General features: G+C 36.5%; 1 protein-coding gene across 1 annotated transcript in view; it reads left to right on the top strand.

Moving 5' to 3' along the window:
• The window catches only part of RP1 (RP1 axonemal microtubule associated), a 181607-nt gene that overhangs the window by 144121 nt on the left and 17038 nt on the right, over positions 1 to 20448 (top strand). The window contains exons 44-47 of the mRNA XM_072851227.1: positions 2637 to 2878; positions 5421 to 5547; positions 7187 to 7335; positions 19266 to 19473. Of these exons, the coding sequence (XP_072707328.1) occupies positions 2637 to 2878; positions 5421 to 5547; positions 7187 to 7335; positions 19266 to 19473 (726 nt within the window). The remainder of the gene's footprint in view (positions 1 to 2636; positions 2879 to 5420; positions 5548 to 7186; positions 7336 to 19265; positions 19474 to 20448) is intronic.

Here is a 20448-nt window from a genome sequence, read left to right as displayed (position 1 = left end):
AGGAAGAATTGTAAAGAGATGGAGAAGAGAGAATTAATATGCTGATGAAATCTATTGGTGCTACAAAGCTGAGAGTACTATCAGGACATGAAGAGGTTGTGTGATAAACTTTGAGAACTGGAGGAAAGCAATGGAACTAAATTCTGTAGCACAAAGCTTGAATACAATTAGGCGTAAACCCAACTAAATATTTGACCTCTTAATTCTGGTACAGGTTCCTAATTTCCCTTGATTTTTTTTTTAAATTAGGAACTAAATAGTAGCTAAGAGTCTAAAAACTGTATTGGATCCCCATGTCTTGTAACGATTTCTGCTACAAGAGTTCATCAGCAGGATACGACTAGGAGAAATACCTGGGTTTGCTATATGATCGATCACAGGATAATTTTTTAGACAGTAATGTGACGTGTCTGTGAGTAAAGTAGTTGTGATTCCGCAATGTATGTAGGCATTATCAGTGAAGACAGAAAAGAATTAATGCTACTAGAGAGAAACAGTGATATTTGACTGGGAATGCTGTGTGCAATTGTGGTCACCTCTGTCCAGAAGGACGGGTTCAAGCTGGAAAAGCTGTAAAGAAGACATGATGACTGGGAATATGGCAAGTCTTTGTTGTGAAAGGTTACTGAAAAAACTTGACATATTCAGACTAGCAAATTAAATGCTCAAAATGGACACAGTTGTGATCTATCAACTTAATGGTGGCTTACACATCAAGGAGGGAAAAGAGTTGTTTAAGCTAGCAGACAAAGTTGTTGTAAAAATAAATGGGTTTCAGCAGTCCGTTAATGCCATTCTGTGAAAATTAAAAGATTTCTGAGAAAGAAAGAATGAATTTTTAGCATAGCTCTCTTTTAGACTTAACTAAAGAGAAGGAAAGAAGCTTAATGTAGCTGCTTTTAAATCGGATCTTGACAGATTTATCAGAGATTATACAATATAGTTAACATGTAATAGCAGCGTATGGTACTGTATGATGCAACCAAGATAGTCCTTCCATTCAGTCTTCCTAGGCAGTTATACATTGATAGTTTAAAGGCTTAATATTTCAGTACTAAAGGGCTAAAAAATCTTGGATTATGTCACAGGGGATATGGTAAATTTTCATTTGACTTCTGGTTTTTCATGGATATCATTGGTTTCATTTATATTTAATGTTCATAGACATGAAAGTGGTAGCTGTTTATGATTATCCATAAAGTCATAACATCTGAAGTTATTTTAGATTATTTTAAAGATGGTGAGTACTAACTTTTTACCTTCACCACGTCCTGAATTTATGGCACAGATCCTCACCTAATCTAAAGTAATAAAGCTTTATTTGCATTAGTTTATAGTAGGAGATAAAGATTTGCCTGTTGTGGTTAGGAAGCTGGACTTTACAGGACTATGGACATAAACTCAGAAAGTCACTGTTTCCATTACTCAAAGTAAAATACTCTGTTTTACAAAATAGCTATTTGAAAGTATTAAATCCATAATTTGCCTCACTTTGCATAAACAGAGCTAAGTTGTCTTAATAAAAAAATGGTCATGCTCAATTCTGCACCAGCCCAGGTGACTAAAGCCTCTCTGTAGGAGTAATGATTTTTTAAAATGGAAAACATGGTTTTGATAGCCCTGAATTTTCCATATATGCTATTAACATGAATTAAAATGTTAAAGCTAGCTAAATCAGTGGGATTTTTTTGATGGGTACAAGTTTCTGATCCTGAAAACTGGAGGTTTAACTAAATATCCGTTCAGTATAGAGTTACAGAAGTTACTCAGAAGCCTACCTGGTATCAGTCTGCAGTCCTTATGAGCCTTCAGGTGACTGCCAATTCATCTAGAATGTTTAAGAGACTAAGTGCTTCAAACCAGACCTTTAGTTTGAACACGAGCTACTATTCTTTTACAGTATAATTTTGCAATTTTTTTAAAGTAAAACTGCTGGTTTTGAGTATTTTCTGTGTCCCTAAAGTAGGCAAATGTATATGCTGTTATATAGGACTATTTTTAATCTCTCAGCAAACATCACTTCTTCACAGAAGAAATGGATAAAGTTTGGTACTTTGCTGGCATGATAATTGTGGTGATCTGTGATAAAAATATCACATTTCAAGCTCTGAACCAGTTTATCTCATCAGCATCTTGTTATAGAATATATGTAGCAAATTTTAACATTCTAGTATAAGTAGCTCCTCAAAATGTTAAAATGAAAAAATACCCTCCCCTGACCAAAGGCAAACCTGATAACCAGTAACTAGGTGAAAATATGCTGGTTTTGAGTGGTGATTAGTAAGAAAAAAAAATTAAAATCATCAGAGGAAACATTTATGGGGGGGAAAAAATCAACACATTGGCATGGCTCTTCGTAACTCTGTAATATGGAACTGGTGGTCTTATCTGCATAGTGCTACTGGAGTGGCCCATCCCTAAAGGGTCAGCTGTCACTACAGAAGGGCTGGTGTCCAAATCTGCTTCTCACTAAATCAATGATAATGACTGAACCTGTTACATGCCAATATTGTAGCTCAGTGCAAAGGTGGGAATGGGTTGCTAGTCACTCACTAACTCACCCTGTTACAAATTGCTGTATTATTTTGGATATTCAGCAAAGCCATTAATTTTTTTCTACTTTTTTGTTTCAACAGGGACTTGGGATGTCCTTGTCACAACTAGTGATATTTCTTCCAGTTCCGTGAATCCTAAAATGTCTCTAACTGTATGTGGTGAAAAAGGTACCTGTACTTCAGTCATATTCCCCAAAGGATCCCTTAAAAAAAAGCAGATTTATGAGACTTCAATTGAACTAAATAAGAAATTTAATACTATATTCAAAGTTCGCCTAGAAATTGAAGAAGCTGGAGAAGGAGAGACTTGGCATTGCCATGAGGTAAAAAATAAAAACTAAAGCAATTACTTATTGTGCTTTATTGTAAAATTCTCCTTTTTTTCATATTCTATGGTTATTGCTTCCAGTTTCCAGTTCTGTTTGAAATTGCATAATTTTTAATTTATAAAAGTAAGGGTATCTGGTAACAACACTTGTAGAGTGATAACTTCAGAGACTGCTCAAAACAGTCACTATGATAGCTACGGATAACAAAAATCTTGTAAACTTAGGTGGATTTCTGGAGGTCGTATATATAGATATACCATCATCTATAGCATATCCAGTGGTGTCTTTCAGAACTGTACCCACTGGCATACACTGCAGTATTTACATAACTCCAAATTGGCTGTTACATGTTGTAGACTCAGTGATCCAAGGCAAATAATTAAGCCAGACACTAGAAATGCCTTTTGATGAAAATATCTGCCTTTTAAGTTGGCATGTGAAAAAAAAGAAGTGAATAGCAAAAGTGACAATCTTTCTTCTCTTGTCCAAGATGCTGAAGCTAAAATCTGACATCGCACTGAAATTGCTGTGGCACTTCACTATACAAAAAATATCTTTATCCTCTTATGCTGGCAAAATAAAAAGAAGTCTAAGGGAAAGAATCATCTTTCAAATTGTAGACACACTTTTGTCCATTAATGTTTGTATTTTGTTCTCATTAAAAACTGCAGAAAAAATAATTTTCCTGTCCAATACATGATATTAATGAGCTGAACCCCCTGACATTTAAATGGTAGGCAAGTTGTTAATTTCATCTTCGTAGCCAGATGAAATAGTCATCTAACAAATCTATTGATAAAATGAAGTCTGCTTCTTGGATATTGTAGGAGACAGTGGATCACAGTAAAAATTTCAGAACAGAAACTTGGCAGTTGAAAACAGTGACATCTATTAGCCTGTTTTACTTCATTAGCTCAGAACAATGACTCAAAGCTAAGTTAGAAAAAAATCAACATAATTTATATAAGTAAGGAAAAGATGCACATTTACATTAGGTAGGATTAGAAAGAGAAAGAAAATATAAATGCCCCTGCTTTGGGGTATATGTAAACTATTGGGGTTTTAGGAAGACATTTCCTCTGTTATTCCATGGATTCCATAGCAGGACTAACTGAATCCTTGTATGAAATAACTAGGTTGGTATAAGAGGTTGTGGATAATATCTGTTATTAAAGACAGGTTAGCAGTCTATTTACACTGCTGGTTAGAAAAAGAATGGTAATTTCTATGCTATTTTATTTTGATTTTACAAGATTGCACCTCACAGAGAGTCTGAGATTTTCCCCTTCTATCACAAGTAAATGCAGGTGCAGTTGATTGAATTCCATATTTAGATTCAGAATTCACTTTTATAACCATAACTGCAAAATAATTCTCTTGATGTTTTTGAGGAAATTGAAATAATTATAAAATAAGGTCCAGAACAAAATTAATTAAGATATGCTTTTTCTAAAGCATGTAATAGCTAACATCTTTATTCTTGCTTCTTTCACTTCTTGAAGAAATAAAGCACAGTAAAAGAAATCTGATTTTCAAGAAACAGTTCAGGAATGTAGATGTTCGTATGAATGGGAAATTGTATTAACATTATACGTTACACTGCATTTTAAAAAATCTTTTCAATCTGCCTATCATAATGAAAAATAATAGGAGTCTTTTGAAGACAAAATAATGCTGCCATCTCCTAGTGACAATTGCTAACCAAAGATGGTTGAGCTTACTGGGTTAAGGGTTTGGTCATTTTAGTGAGTTAAGTCATGAAGAAATGTATGAGTGAATTCCCTGTGCCCTTTTCAAAGCAGGGTTACTTCCTGCAATGTATTTTCAAATATGTTGTCTGGTCTAGCTTTAAATGTTTTAGAAAATGGTACTTTATCTCTTAGTGTAGCTGGTAGTACCATAGTGTAAGACATGTCATTATTAAAATGTTTTCTTATAGTAAGACTAAGCTACTTAGCTCAGGATCACCCATGTATTACTTTATATACAGAATTTCATAGAGATTAAAAATATTTAGTAACATACTCTATATATTCATATGATACATATGATACATACAAATATATATACATGCCATAAAACATTCTTAAATTCTGTTTTTCAGTTTTTCCCAGAAACACTTCATTTTCTTTCTCTTGTTACTTAGAATAAGAAAACATTCTGCACTGAAAAATGTTGTGCCATATTGACATTTCTCACAAGCTGAAATGGGCATATCAACACTTCTTTTTCTTCCATATGCTGGATGAATAGGTTACATAAAGGAACCTTTTTGAACCATTCCAAATATTTTTTTCCCTTACTGCAGTCTCTACAGCAATACTGTTGACAACATTTTAATTATTTTTAATTGGGAAAGATAGCTATTCCTTCTCTTTTAAAAGGCTGCTTTCAAAAACATTTTAGAAAAATTTATTTCCTCTTCTTTTTTAATGTTGAGATGATGTGTCATAGCTGTTTAATAGTATGTCTTTTGCTATAGTTTCCATTAGAGCACAACAGATGCTGAAGGTATTTCTTTTTGCTCTTTGCTAAGGTAAAGCTTCAACACAGAGAAAGTAAAAATGTTCTAGAATTTCCATTTTGTCGCAACTTTGCAGATGAAGAAGGAGGAAGAGTGGCTGAGCTTCCAGTTCTCATAGCTGGCTCTCCTTTTCCAGCAGGTTTGTCACAAATCAGAAACACTGGGAAAGATTTGGTCGGTGATGATGGCTAAGATTTTCAGAGCAGTCCAAAGGATTTAGCAGCGACTTTCTATACATTTTAGCTAGTGATGCATAGCTATGTCCAATCCACTCCAGTATTTAAAAAAAAAAAATCTCAGTCCCTGTAACTGAGCATTGTGCATTCAAATCTGATTGGTATCAGTTTGTTTCGTATAAAAGAGCAAGCATACAGCACTAAACATATTTTAAAAGTTTCGAACAGTACTTGGAGTTCAGCTTTTTCGCAATAATATGATTTGGTTCTCTCCCAGAGGAAACGAAGGAAATCCAGAGGAAATAACTCTCGTACCGTAATTTCAGATAAGAAGGAGATCCATGGCCCCTCACAACAGAAGCTCATCTTTTGTGTTCCTAGAATTTCAGGCATTCTTCTTCTGTGACCTAGCAGTTGTATGTCATGAAACTCTTTCATGCGAGTTGTGCCTTGATCACCTCAAGACTGGATTTTTTTAGTTTGCTTCGTGTTTCTTAGGAGGTTTTATAACCAAAGGTAGTGAAGAATGGAAGAGCTCTTGTCCTAAATGGATATTCTACCATGAGAATATCCCAGTCTCCTCCAAGTGTTTCCCAGGAGTTAAGGGTTTAGATCAATAGCCCAAGTAATCTGTGTATTCCTTGACTTTTCTGCTGTGCTTTCAAAGCTAGTCTCAAAAAAAGCACTTGGGCAGAAGCTCCTTGAATATAAATTTGAGAAGAGTACTGCTGGGGTATTCCCTGGGAAGGCTCTTTGTCTTTTAAATACTTTAATTTTTTGTCTGGAAGAGCACAGATATTTAAATCTTTACAAATGTTGCCCCTCTTTCCAAGGAGCATTTAGCATGAGGACAGATATTTTTTCTTTACCTTCTCCCCATATTTTTTTCTCTTTTTCAATGGAATGCTTTGGGGATGTGGTTTCTTTCTTATTTTGGAGGCCAGATCACCAGTGAGTTATGCACTTCTCTGTGAGTACAAAAAGTTACTTAACACAAACAGTCATCCCAGAAATGCTCACCTGAAGAGCTGTAAGTAAGACGACATGTCAGAGAACACACAACGTTTCTGGAAATCCTCTGCTGAGGACAATCGCTGCAACTGGTTCAGTGCAGAGCGGCCAGCCACTGACTGGACCATGATCCAGAGGAAATACAAAAGTTGCCATCTTTCTGGCAGAGTTCAGCTCCAACTCTGTGAGGGTCAGAGCAGAGATGTGCTTTTTGAGTAATTGAGTACCACCCATAGACTAGGAACTCTTTCATAGGAGTGTTACATATTTAAATGCACGCAAGTGTGTGGTAGAGTATTATTTACATGTTTTTATAACAATTTGCGATGTGTTTATTTTTCTTTCATTTTCTCTTCTGCCTGTGTTTCAGGCCCACTCACAAACTATTTAGCTTATTATTCCTTATAATAGTGGTTCTTAAATTTTATTTACAATGGTTCTGTGTGCTTTTCTAAGCATTATAATATAGTTTGGCCTTTTGATCACTCTGGGTAGGACCAAAAAAGAAAATATAATAGTAGTAATTTATTAAATAACATATTTTTTAACTGATTAAGCTTTGGTAAGCATTTGATCTCTTTTTCCCAACAGTGAAAAGCTATGTTCTCTATATCACTACGGGAGCACCCCCTGGGTCAGGGACAGATGCAGATGTGTATGTCATGCTGCAAGGCCTTTTGGGAGATACTGGCAGAAGAAAATTAATCAGAAAAGGAGATGATAATTTCACTAAAGGAAAGGTATAATTTCTGCATGATATTTTCAACTTTTATAACCTAGTCCAATTCACGTGGACTTAATGGGAGTAAGATAGAGTCTATGGAGTCCAGTTTGCAATGCTCTGTGATTATAAGTGCATGTGTATGTGAATATCTGGATCTATCTTATGTGGAAAATACTGATGCTTATGCAGCTGATGCTAACAATACTGATAAAGTAATAAAGTGACTATATCAAGTGCTTTTAGCTTCAATTTTGCAAATATTTAAGGTCTTCAGTGACATGTCAGTGGTTTTTCTGCATATTTGCTTAACCATAGAGTTATAAAGATACTCTTTTTCCTTTAATACCTCTTTTCTTCCCATGCTATTCTTCAGACTAAGGCTCCTTTCCCTCGCTTTTGCCTTTCCACTGCCAGTCTACCCCTCAGTCTGGCTCTTGGTCTCTCTCCAGACAGTCAGCCACTACCCTCCATAGTTTTCTTAGGTCTACCAAGAGAGTTATTTACTCACTGTGCAGGAGTGAGTCTTGCAGCTCATAGATGTAGAACAGTCAAAGACCAGCATAGCTGCCAGAGATGCATTTGCCTGTAGCATTGTCAGCGTAAATAGCAATTAGACGGAATTTAGTTACTGAATGTGCTGCAGAAACGTGGGTAGATTTGCAGCAAAATGCATGTCTTTGACATAAAAACTAGTCTCTGTTGGAACCTCTGGATAGAGGGAGTGAAATTTTCAGCTAAAAAGGTCACTAGATTTTTTTAAACATGGGTTAAACAAAATGTTTGTATTTTCCGCAGATCTTTACATGAAAATAAATTTGAGGATTAAAACAATTTAATAAAGATTGTGAAACAAACATCTCTTACAGAAAATTTGAGTTGGAATAGTTTAGAAAAAGTTTAGAAAAAGAAACACCAGTGTCTCGCAACCAGAAATGCTGAGCATATTTTACATTAGACAGTGCTACCTGTCTTTCTTATAGTGTGTGCACTCTTCTACCTTTATGAAATCTCACTGAATATTGTGATTATGGCATTCTAACCTGTCCATTTTTTTGGAAATATCATGCAGTAAACTATTTCCTTCTGCTGGTGTTGGCTGCCAAACGAATGTGAGTTTCTCTACGGAAGCGAGCTTGCAAATCAGCTCAGATTGATAACCAAAGCAGAGGCATGATAGGTGGGATTAGGAGGAGCTCAGGTCCTAACTACCCCAGCCTCATTAATTCAGTGGGAGTTGAAGGGAGTCATTATTTTACTGGATTTTACCTACTTGAAATGCTTATTCACAAGAAAAGTGAGAGATTTAAAATCTTTCTTTTTAAGGTACTAAATACTTGTGAATGAGGGTATTCAGTTTTGATAAAGGCACATTTGTCTTCCCTAATGTCAAAATTCAGATTATGGTTTATCGATAAACTGATTTAATTGGATTTTAGAGCTGCAGTCCTTTTGTCCTCATGGAGTAAAGTTAGTTTAATGTAAGTTTTACTGGATTTCTCCTTAAATCATAATTCCACAAGTGAGCAATCTGATTTCTAGACTGGTAGTTTTTAATGAAGGGACACCAGGGATGCACATCCAGAAATGTTGCCTAAGAGAACAGAAGTGAACTATGAAGTTTCATAACCTGAAGGGTGTTTTTATAGTATTTGCACCTACTTCAGTGCGGCACAGAATTTTACTGTTTTACAGAGTAAGAGGCAGAGCTGGCATGTACCTATCTCTTCATTACTTATTTGACATTTTATAGGAGCAGTGTGTGAATGTAACACAGTGTCCTTATACTTCTAAAAGCAGATATCAGCATAACAATATTTTAGGGCCCTAAAAAGAAATTGCGTGTAGATGAGTAATAGAGAAACACAGAAAAGTCTTGATTCTCTCCTTGTTCAGTGAAAATAAAGTAAAGGTATTTGATTAATTGACAAAGTGTAAATTGATTCTGCAAGCAAGACTCCTGCCTTTGGAGCAACATTTTGTTCATGACATGTTTTGGAAATTTCCCAATGTTTTCTTCCCTTTGTAAGTAATCTACAAAAAGACTCTCAAGTGTTGAAAGTCTCTTTCTATACCAGCCCAATGACATATTGTGCTGAGCACCCCTGCAGTCAGAGAGTCTGGACTTGGTGGTTTAGGGGATTTTGGAGTACAACAGGCAGAATTTGCATTCTGAATCTTCACAGTTGTTCTGACATTTTAAAATGTGCTTTTCCTTGCAATAATTTTCCTCCTGACTATACAGTAACAGCTAGTGAACTGGAACGGTGTTTCTGTTAGAAATCACATCAAAATATGGTGTTAGTCTCACAGAATGTCAGGGCTGCTACAAACAACAGTTTAGCGATGCAGAAATACATAGAAATGTTTAAATGAATTTGACTTTGCAGTAGATTGGAGAGATGCTTCTCTCATTTAACAGGTCTTTTATTTAGATGAGCTGAGTTACATGATAGTAAAGGGCTGAATTAGCTTGTTATATCTGAAAAGTTGCTTTGTGTCTTTCCAAAGTCCTTACAGCTGTGAAACCATCAGAGAACTGGTAGATAAAGTAATTGCATGATATTAGTAATTCACCAGTAAGCTCCCTACAGCTCACCTCATGTCTGAGAGAGCAGCACTGTCACCGAGAGAGCTGAGCTTCTGGTGGTCTACTCAGACAAATGAGTGTGAGGACTAGTGCTGCAAGAACCGTATTCTTTCAAATTGCTATGACATTGATGCCTTGTTTGATGTTCTCCTAAAAACTGTAAGGGTAGACAAAGCAATCTCAGTGCGCTTCTTCATGCAGTTCAGCTTTCACGAAATCCTAATAGTATTTATTCATACTTCATTAGTCAGTTTAAGTCCAATAAATGTTACCAGCTACAAACACTTTTTTGAACCAAGTATACTCATCGCAGACATTCTGTAAAAACCAGGGCCCAGTAGTGTGAAATCCTTATGGTATCTGCATATTGCTTCTGGCACCCAACATTTTTCAGCAAATGAAATTCTTTGTACTTCTTTATATGGTTGTCGATAGACTTGCTGTATGCTCTGTCATATGGCTGTAAGTTACCCATAAATTTCCTCTTTGAGAATGTGGCTTTTTTCAGATGAATTCCATCAAAGCCAGTAAACTACACTGATATTTAAGTATTTTAATCTCTGTTTGATGAAAGTGGCCAGTATTTTAAGTACTTTAAGTTACTGAAGCAGTAAAATCTCCTTGAATTCTTACTTCATTCTATTAGTTGTTGAAAAGATATATCCTTTATCCTGCCCTATATTTAGACATCAACTGCTCAGGTTGGTACCATGGTAACTGCAGCACATACAAAAATTTTCAGTGCGAGGTGACTGTTGGTGTTCAGTTTCAGTACTTACAGATTAAGCATTGGCAATTTTAAAAATTACTTCAGGAAGAAAACCACGTGTGCCAAAATACACTAAAAAAGGCCAGGATGTGGGACAGTGCGCGTACTGTGGCCAGTAGTAGGAAGTCAATATTTGTCCTCAGCGTCCACATCACATAACGTCTAGAATACTACTATTTTGTAACTGCAGATAAACCTTCTTCTTATGGAAAGCATATCTGACATAAGGATTAAATAATTGCAAAATGCCATTGATCCAAATGTATTAATCATACTGGTAGGCTGCTAGCCAAGTTATTGTAGTACAGATATGAACAGTAAAATGGTCTGGTCCTCAAGCAGCAGGACTATTCAGATGGAAACTAGGGAAATATAGAATACCATCATAGTGAAGGAAAGACTGGTGGAGGTTGTCAGAAACTCTGAGGAGAAAAGCAGAAAAAGAATGTAACTAGAGCTTTATAAAACCCTAGAAGACAGTGGCAAATTTCTGAGATATGTGCAGCTCTCAGTGATACCTCCAGGATGGTATTCCCTAGTCAGTAGTTACAGCCAGTTAGCAACAGATTTGTAGGAGGTAGAGCTCTAGCTCTGTTACCATTACATACCATTGCAATCACCTAGTTTGCCTACATGACACTGGCCAATGGATTAGAGCTGTGTGAATAATTAATTTTGGTTTCCTGACATATTCTTGCAGGGCAAGAAAAAATGTAAAACCTTGTTACAAAAAATTAAAAATTGGACAAAATTAATGAACACTAAAATTAAGTGCTTGGGGGGAGGGCTTTCTGACTATATAGAGCTAAAAAATAAATTACATAAATTACATTTCTAAATGTAAACTAGCTTTAGTTCCCTATAATGTACACATTTGTTCCAATGTGATGGTTTGAGCTTCTTCTGCAGAAAGGGAGTGAAGCAGATGTTTACAGGAGGTGGTTACCTTCTCTCTTTATTTGGAAATTTATCTTAAAATGAAATTAATTATCCTCAGAGAGTGCCTGCTGCTTTCTCAGGATTTTACAGGGAAATTAACCAATTGTCTGACTATAGACTTATTTTAGACAGGTGAAGTTGGATGAGTGAATTCTCTGTCACATTTATTTCAGTTTTTTGATAAACAAGATAATTTTAAAATAAAATACAGCTGACTTAATTGGCTTGATTTATCAAAAATTTTAAAATAGTTATGGTCAATCCAAGACTTCATTTTTCAGTAAATAAAATATTCAACCCTTTTCTCCAATGCAGCAAGAACTGTATTAGCTTCAATTCAAGTTAAATAGTTTAGAAAATATATCTAACTCAGAATATATATCTAACTATATCTAACTTCATCACTTCCAGTGATGAAGTGCTCATCTAGTTGGAAAGTTGTTTCAAAGCTTAAATATCCTTCCTTTTTTTTAAAAAAAAATGCACTATTTTCTGTCTAAATTTGTCGAGCTTTAACTTCTAGGAACTGGATTTTGTCACACTTTTGACTGTTAGCCTGGATAGCACGCTCACACCAAATTTCTGCTGCCTTTGACAGTATTTATGACAATAAGCAAATCAGTATGCCTTTGACAAGTTAAATAGATTAAGCTGCTTGATTCACTGGAAGGCAGGATTTCCAGTGATTTACTAACTCTCACAAATCTTTTCAGAGCACTCTTCAATTTAGCACCCTACTTCTTCAAGTGCCATAACTAGCCATTGTTTTTGCATCATCTCTGAAATCTTGTTTTCTTCCAGTTGGCTCATAAAAATGTTAAGACCATAAGCTTATTAACTGGCCTCACTACCATGAAATGTGCTTGAAAATATTCTCCATTTACAGCTGCACTTGGAGACTTACCAGTTAGACATTTTATTGTCCCATTATCAGCCAGGTTGAGCCCACCTGAGAATCATTTGAATATTGGATTATGGTGTCTTTAGCAAAATATTATACAATCATATGCATTACTAAAGTTGAAGAAAATTACATCCATCCTATTTTCTTCGCTTGTTAAACCAGATCTCAAACTTGGACTGTTATTAAACCAGTCCAACAATCAGGCTGCATCAGATGGGTTTAAATTTGTCCAAAGTGATGCCTGTCTTTGGGGTTTTTTTTTTGTTTTGGTTTGCGTTTTTTAATTTCTGTTGTGTAATAGAATGTGTTTTTACAGATTTGGAGGTGGCTGATGATATTAGTCTCTGCAGCAGTCCTTCTGCATTTTATTAAATGCATTTTACTTGAAGTCTGATTGAAATGTCTTTTACAAGTTAGTTGAATAGTCATAGCTGCTGATTATTATAATGTATCACTATTCTTTCTTATCCTGTTGCTGTTCTACGCATACAAATCCTGTTTCAAAAAGATTCTGTTCCAGTTGTACTAAGAAAATTAACACAAGGTCAGTTCAGACCAAATATTATTTAGGTTTTTTTTACTGCCCCTATTCTTTCATTTATTTTTCACTAATCTTGATGGATGAACCATGATAATTGTAGGTTATCAGAAACCTCTAATTATTAATTCACTGTAATTCAAATTAATTTTTTTTTTTCATGTAAAGATAAAGTTTTCAAATGAATTTCTGGATGAGAATTTAACATAAAACAAAAACATGCTTGCAAAAATATGTGACTTTAGGAGGAAGTTCAGGGTTGGCTTTTTCAGATGCATGGAAAACACTGTTTTTAAAGAAGCGTTTGTGCAGAACACAGATTACAAGATGCTGAGATCACAGGCAGATGCACTGTTCATCCTTCCACTGAGCTGGGCAAAGACAGTACTGCTACCAGTGCTTGTCATCACTGCTGCTTACAACCCAATGTTTCCACCCCTTAAGTCTGCTGGCACAGTGACATTCACTCTGTCCAACTGTTTATTTAGTTTAAGGAATTAATATTGTTCATACTTTGGGCTTTTCCACTTGGTCTATCTTGATAATACTTGGCTGGACAGAAGCTGATGGTGTGGTTATGCTGGCACAGCTAAAAAGGTGATAATCTTGATCTAAGAGAAGGTAGTGATGTGACAAGCAATTGGGACAGGGTGGGGGAGTTCAGTTCAGCACAACTGGAAGAGCCCATGGGACCACAGTGTGAAGGGTGACGACTCAGCAAAAGTTATTTTTCTCATTTGTCTCCTTCTACAGGAACGTTCAGATGCTGTTTCTGGGCTCAGTGTTACAGGGGCCTTTATTTTGCCTCCCAGTGCTAGCTAAAACTCTTTTGTCTTCAGTGGACTTCCTCCAGATTAACAAGTGAGATCAAAATAATCAGGCAGCAAATCAATAGGTTTGCTAAGCTTAATAGAAAAGGTCCTTTATCTAGACACTCTAACTCCTTTTCCAATAAAAGCCTATTAAAATGATAGCAACATTAGCAGTATGGGAAATCACTTGTGCATACAGGTTGATGAAATTAAGCATATGGTGTGTCTTGACTTGCCATTTTCAGTTCTGCTGGGAATGTCGTCATTAACCAACCATCAAGTCTCAATACTGAGCCTATAAAATGATTGGCATTTATAAAGGTAAATATTGCATAGTGACTGTTCAAATGCTTTTGCTGCTACAAAAGCTATTGCAACTGCTACAGACACCAATATGTTGCCAGCGCTGACACTGAAGAGTACTGAATAAAGTCAAACCAGGTCATAGATTCAAAGGAAATGCTCAGAACATGGGGCCCAGGATAAAAAGAAACATTTGAAGAAAATCTGAAAAGGGGTTAACAAAAATTAAACTTTAAATAGTCTGAAAGGGTTGCTGGAATGATTGTTTTTAAGGAATTTTTCAGTGCTTATTTTCTTGTTCAAGAAATATGAAAAGTGTCAATTCTGGTTTTGCCAGGGGAGCTCTTCTGGGTCACAGAGGATGTATGGCTTTCACATTGTCAGTCTCAGCTGCTCAGTGTTGGAGAGTATCTTTCTTTCTCCAGACAGTGTTAGTTAAGAAAATTTAGTGGGCTAAATTTAGTGTACATACACACAAATTGTTTTAATACTATTCCGAGAAAATTCAATATAAGCTCTCCTGAATTAGACGATATGTATTATTATCAATATTGAAGGTGGCTTTTCTCCACTCAAACTTAATTTGCTGGCAGTAACTAAAAAACAAATAAAATTTTTCCCTAAGGAATAATGAAAAAGAAAAGTTTTATATTCTGTAGGTTTACCTATCTTCTCTGTGTTTTCTCTCCCTCTCTTTCTCTTTTTGCAGAATAATTAACCCTCCAGTAACTTAAAAGGTCCCCGTTTGTAAATCAGATAAGAGATAGACTGTCATGTGACATACAGGACCTGTCAACAACTCAAATATTTCCTATGTTTTATGACTAATCCACGGTCTGAAATGAATCCACAAAAATATTAGCTAAATTATTAATAATGATTCATTTTCTTAAAATTATAATGACATATATGTCATAATCCGTCTGCAGACAGCTTGCGAGGGGGAAAAGTGGACTAAATTTGGTAAATAAATTGTCTCTAGCAAATTGTTCATCTAGCTCTAACAATTATAGTTGCTACTCTTTCTCTATTCTTTTTTGGTCTCTTGACTACAGTAAAGCTCATTACACCACGTAGATTTTCAAATGTACACATAAAGAGAAAATGTAATCTCTGTGGAGTTGTGCTGGTTTTGGCTGGGATAGAGTTAATTTTCTTCATAGTAGCTAGTATGGGGCTGTGTTTTGGATTTGTGCTGGAAACAGTGTTGATAATACAGAGATGTTTTTGTTACTGCTGAGCAGTGCTTACACAGAGTCAAGGCCTTTTCTGCTCCTCACCCCACCCCACCAGCGAGTAGGCTGGGGTGCACAAGAAGATGGGAGGGGACACGGCTGGGACAGCTGACCCCAACTGACCAAAGGGCTATTCCACACCATATGACGTCATGCTCAGCATACAAAGCTAGGGACATTCAGAATGATGGCGTTTGTCATCCCAAGTAACTGTTACGCATGATGGAGCCCTGCTTTCCTGGAGATGGCTGAAGACCTGCCTGCCCGTGGGAAGTAGTGAATTAATTCCTTGTTTTGCTTTGCCTGTGTGCACAGCTTTCACTTTCCCTATTAAACTGTCTTTATCTCAACCCAGGAGTTTTCTCACTTTTACCCTTCCGATTCTCTCCCCCATCCCACCAGGGGGGAGTGAGCAAGTGGCTGTGTGGGGCTTAGTTGCCAGCTGGGGTTAAACCATGACATGAGTTCACCCCAGTTGTCACAATTCCTAGTCTAGTTAATAGTTTTTCAACTTGCAGTTTATTAGATGGTTGAATCATCTGCAAATTTGACCATAGATTTCTGAGATTGTACATGCTCTAAAAAGGGCTCGTTAAAATTGCACATTGTCAAATGATGAAGTAGTGTGTCTAATGCAAACTAAACATCAAAGTCTTCACAAATGTTTATTCAGCCAAAATATACCTATTTTCAGAGCAGAAAGGATTTGGAAAACCTTTCATGCATTACCTAACTCGCTGTTACCTGTGGCTGAATTATCCAGGTTATGAATAACCCATACTATGTGCTGCACACACATTAAGTGCTTTCAGAAACACTACTGCTAGGGAGAATGGTGTACAAATACTTTTGCTGATGTTGTGTAAAGTTTTTCTAGTTTAATAGAGTTTATTAACTGTCAGACTTAGTGCAAGTCAAACCCAACTATCCTTCTGGAGACAGCACAAGTCTAGAAGTCTGCAGAATATTGTCTGTATTTTTCCTTTTTTCCTAACTCTTTCTCCTTTCCAAAAGTGGATCACTGACAACAGATTTTTTGGAGATGCTGATGATAGTGTCACTAAATTAGTCATCCTCTGGAAAACTCTTTTCTCTTAAAAAGAAATATATTCTAACAAGTATTCTAATCTGACAAAAGCTTCTTCGTATGTTTCCAATAAAATAAATCATGCATTAATATAAGCAAAACCATTTACAAGGACAAGCAGTAATTTTTAAGATAAATTTTCACATTTTGGCAACTTAAAATATTTATTTCCTAACAGAGGCAGGGGTCTGTATGTTTCTTACTTGAGTTTATCTGTGTTTTTCACCCATCTTCTAGCCTGTGTATTTTTAATACATTTTATTTAATAAGTGTAACAAGCCATTCTATTTTATTTAAGCATGATGCTATAACTTTACCAATCCAATTAAAGATAGAATAAAGCAGTGATTGAACTCATATCGCAATTAAGGTAAATTAAGAGTTCAGATTAATGGTATTCAATCATCAAATTAGTCCAATAGGTAATAAAATATAATCGTGGTGATGACACTAAACATTACTTTTTTGACTTAACTATGGAAAATATGAAGAGGAGCCTTTTTCCCTGCAGTCCTGCACTCCATCTAGAATTTCAGCCCTTCCAATGTATTTGCTCCTTTGCCGAAGGACATCATTATCCTGAGAACATTCATTTCCATCTTATGCTTTTGCCAGTCTAAATTCACTAAGCAGCTGATAACCTTGACTCATTGTAAGGAAGTATAGCTACTCAAGTGCCTCTTTAACACTTTCTCCTTAAAATCATTGTCAGCTTGCTCTTCTCATTTTCCCCTTTCACACGATAACATAGGGGTGACAGTGCAGATGTGATGGTTAGACGATGCACTACAGCAGTTTTTGAATAACGCTACCCTTCAGTCTAGAAGAAGCCATGGAGTAATTCAATGACAGGTTGGTGATTATTTTTAGGAAGCTGTTAAAGGTGTAGTTCACAAACGCACACATTCATATGTACATATATGAATGAAAAATGAGAAAGAAAACTTAAAGGTAACCCACCAAGACCAGAGCTGAAGGAAAACATTTGAATTTTTTCTGTTTCTGGAGATTTTTTTTTTTAAATAGGTGGTCATATATTATCTGCAATTTCGAGCTCAATATTTTAATTCATGGTGGGTCTCATTAAGTTGCAAGTTGGTCAGGCTGGTCTTGTTGGTGACACAAATCTTTCATCAGTTCTTCACTTGGAAAACCTGTCCAGGGAAGAGACAGACCTGTGGCTGATGGAGCAAGAGAATTGCTTTTGTCTGTTTTGTCTCTGCATAGTCCTTTGAATTAGGATTTTTGCCCTCTTGCTCTGTCTAAGCAACTTCAGCATAGATTAGGTTGAGAAGACTTCTCAGGACTCAAGTGTTTCTAATCATTATTGCAAACCAGTCCCCTCAAAAACATCTTTATATCTCTAAATCGTGCTGGAAATTCCATCATAAATAACACTAGATTTTACCAGCAATCAACCCTAATAGAAATTAGATGATAATTCATAAATCTATAAAGTAAAACAGGTGGAAAGTCTCTATGCCAAGAAATTAATCTCTGTTTTTCAGCTGAGGAAGTAGGTATAAGACCCACAAAAAGCCAAAATCACATATTGTGAAAATGTTTCATGTCGGACATCTCACCATTTTCTTTAGGCAACTGTCCTGGTTTCAGCAGGGATAGAGTTAATTTTCTTCCTAGTAGCTGGTATAGTGCTGTGTTTTGGATTTAGCATGAGAATAATGCTGATAACACACTGATGTTTTAGTTGTTGCTAAGCGGTGCTTATACTAGTCAAGGACTTTTCAGCTTTCCGTGCTCTGCCAGGGGCACAAGAAGCTGGGAGGGGGCACAGCCAGGACAGCTGACCCCAACTGGCCAAAGGGCTATTCCATACCATATGGCGTCATGCTCAGTATAGAAACTGGGGGGAGTTGGCTGGGGAGGAGCAATCGCTGCTCGGGGATGGGCTGGGTGTCAGTCAGCGGGTGGTGAGCAATTGCATTGTGCAACGCTTGTTTTGTACATTCTTCTATTATTATTATTATTATTATTATTATTATTATTATTATTATCTCTTCCTCTACTGTCCTATTAAACTATCTTTATCTCAACCCACGGGTTTTACTTTTTTTTTCTGATTCTCTCCCCCATCCCACCGGGGGTGGGGAGGCTGAGCGAGCGGCTGTGTTGTGCCTAGTTGCTGACTGGGTTTAAACCACGACAGGATCTTACTTCAGTGCTCTCAACATTTTAAAAATATTGTGGACTTTTTAACTGACAGAGAATAGTTGAAGTAATTTAACTAATATTTAATATTTTTCCTTAAATTCAATTAATTTTATTAAAACTAATCCTACAAGTATTAATTCAAATCTGGCACCAAGTTTGTTATTCTTTCCTAAGAGAATAAAATACCATTCTGTGATGTTCACTTCCGCCCTTCTCATTCCCTGCATTTCATCCCTCAAAAGGGAGCCCTGGGGGTCTATTTTGTTGATAGTAAGAGACGGGTAAAATCGTATCTCTGTAAATTATTAAATGTGAAATTTGTGAAGGAAAATCTCTCAGGAAGTTAGCATGGGCAACGGATTGATCTGTGTGGGGAAACTGGGGTGTCTTAGCAGTAAATTGCAGAACCACAAAGGAAATACTGCTTAATGCAGGACTTCAGCATCTTTAAACTTGTCATCTCTGGTTCTGTTGATATTTATTGAATTAGTGAAAAAAAAAAAATCCTGATTTTCCTCTCACTTTTGTATTTCAAAATACACTATTAATTTAGTTTGATGGTTCTGTTTCCATATGTCTTTTTGATTCTGAATTTTTCAGGTGGATGTTTTTCAAGTGGAAGCAGTAGATGTTGGGACTCTGCAAGGGATGGTGGTTGAAAAAGGGAAAGGCTCTGACTGGCTTCTGGAGAAGATTATTGTGAAAGAGTCACCAGCTGCAGGGACAGAAACATTGTTTATGGCTCAAACATGGCTAAAAGACAGACGCGATGCAAAAAGATTTGCCTCAGTAACTATGAATGCCACAGGTCAATATTATCTTCAAATTATCATTCGCTAAGAAATTCATTCCAAACTGCAGAATGAAGCTATGTCATTTGCTTCTATAAACAAGTTATGGTTTAAAATATTCCAGCAGACCATTGTCATTACATAGGGAATCAGTGTGTCTGAACACTGTTGGTTTGTAGTACTATTTAATAACCACTATTTGCCAGAGGATAATTTCTGCTTTGTTACTCCAGATTTACAGTGGCATAAATAGCAACAAATTTGGCCTATTCTCTTTATAAATTGCTGCCTCTCCAAGTCTTACTTCTACTTTGCCACTTGCAAACAACTTTTTAAGCCTTGTATACTTCTGCTGGCTACTTGCCAGGCATAGTAGAAGTGAGGTAAATAGTAGGGCAAACTATGTTTAAGCAGTGGAGAAAACAGCTGCATTGTATTCAAGAAGACTGTTTTACATTATTTATGCCACACTGTTCGGATAGCTTTTGCCAGAAACTGGGCACGCTTTTGGCTGACACCGTGTGGATAATCAGTCCACAGAGGAGCAGTTTTGACCCCACTGCCTGTGGCTGCACTCTTTGTCAAGACAAGAAGGGAACGTGCATCTTCCCTCCCTGTGCTGTGGTTTCAATACAGACACAATCTGGTGTGCAAGCCAGGAGGGAACCACAGCACACCCCAACCAGATCAGTAGGCAACCAAAGCCCAGTATGTACCTTTAAGACTGATGTATTTCTTACGATCCTGCCCCTAAGAGAAGTAAATAGACAGTATAGATGAGTCCTTAGATTACAGAAAATATTCTAGTTCTTTTCCTCCTAACTCCCAGGGCATCTCTGCTTGCCACAGCGGCATTGGCATGTTGGTACTTGTCCAGCAATTAGCCTATTGAGACTGAGTAGAATTCCAGTGCAATCCATTTCCTCTGCTTTATCACCTCTAACTTTTGATCATTTGAAACCCGAAAATAAAAGGAGGAAGCTGTTATTGTG

Source organism: Ciconia boyciana, chromosome 2, assembly GCF_034638445.1.
Source record: "Ciconia boyciana chromosome 2, ASM3463844v1, whole genome shotgun sequence".
In the NCBI taxonomy this organism is placed as follows: domain Eukaryota; kingdom Metazoa; phylum Chordata; class Aves; order Ciconiiformes; family Ciconiidae; genus Ciconia; species Ciconia boyciana.
The sequence above is the reverse complement of the archived record's forward strand: the minus strand, read 5'-3'. Positions and strand labels throughout refer to the sequence as shown.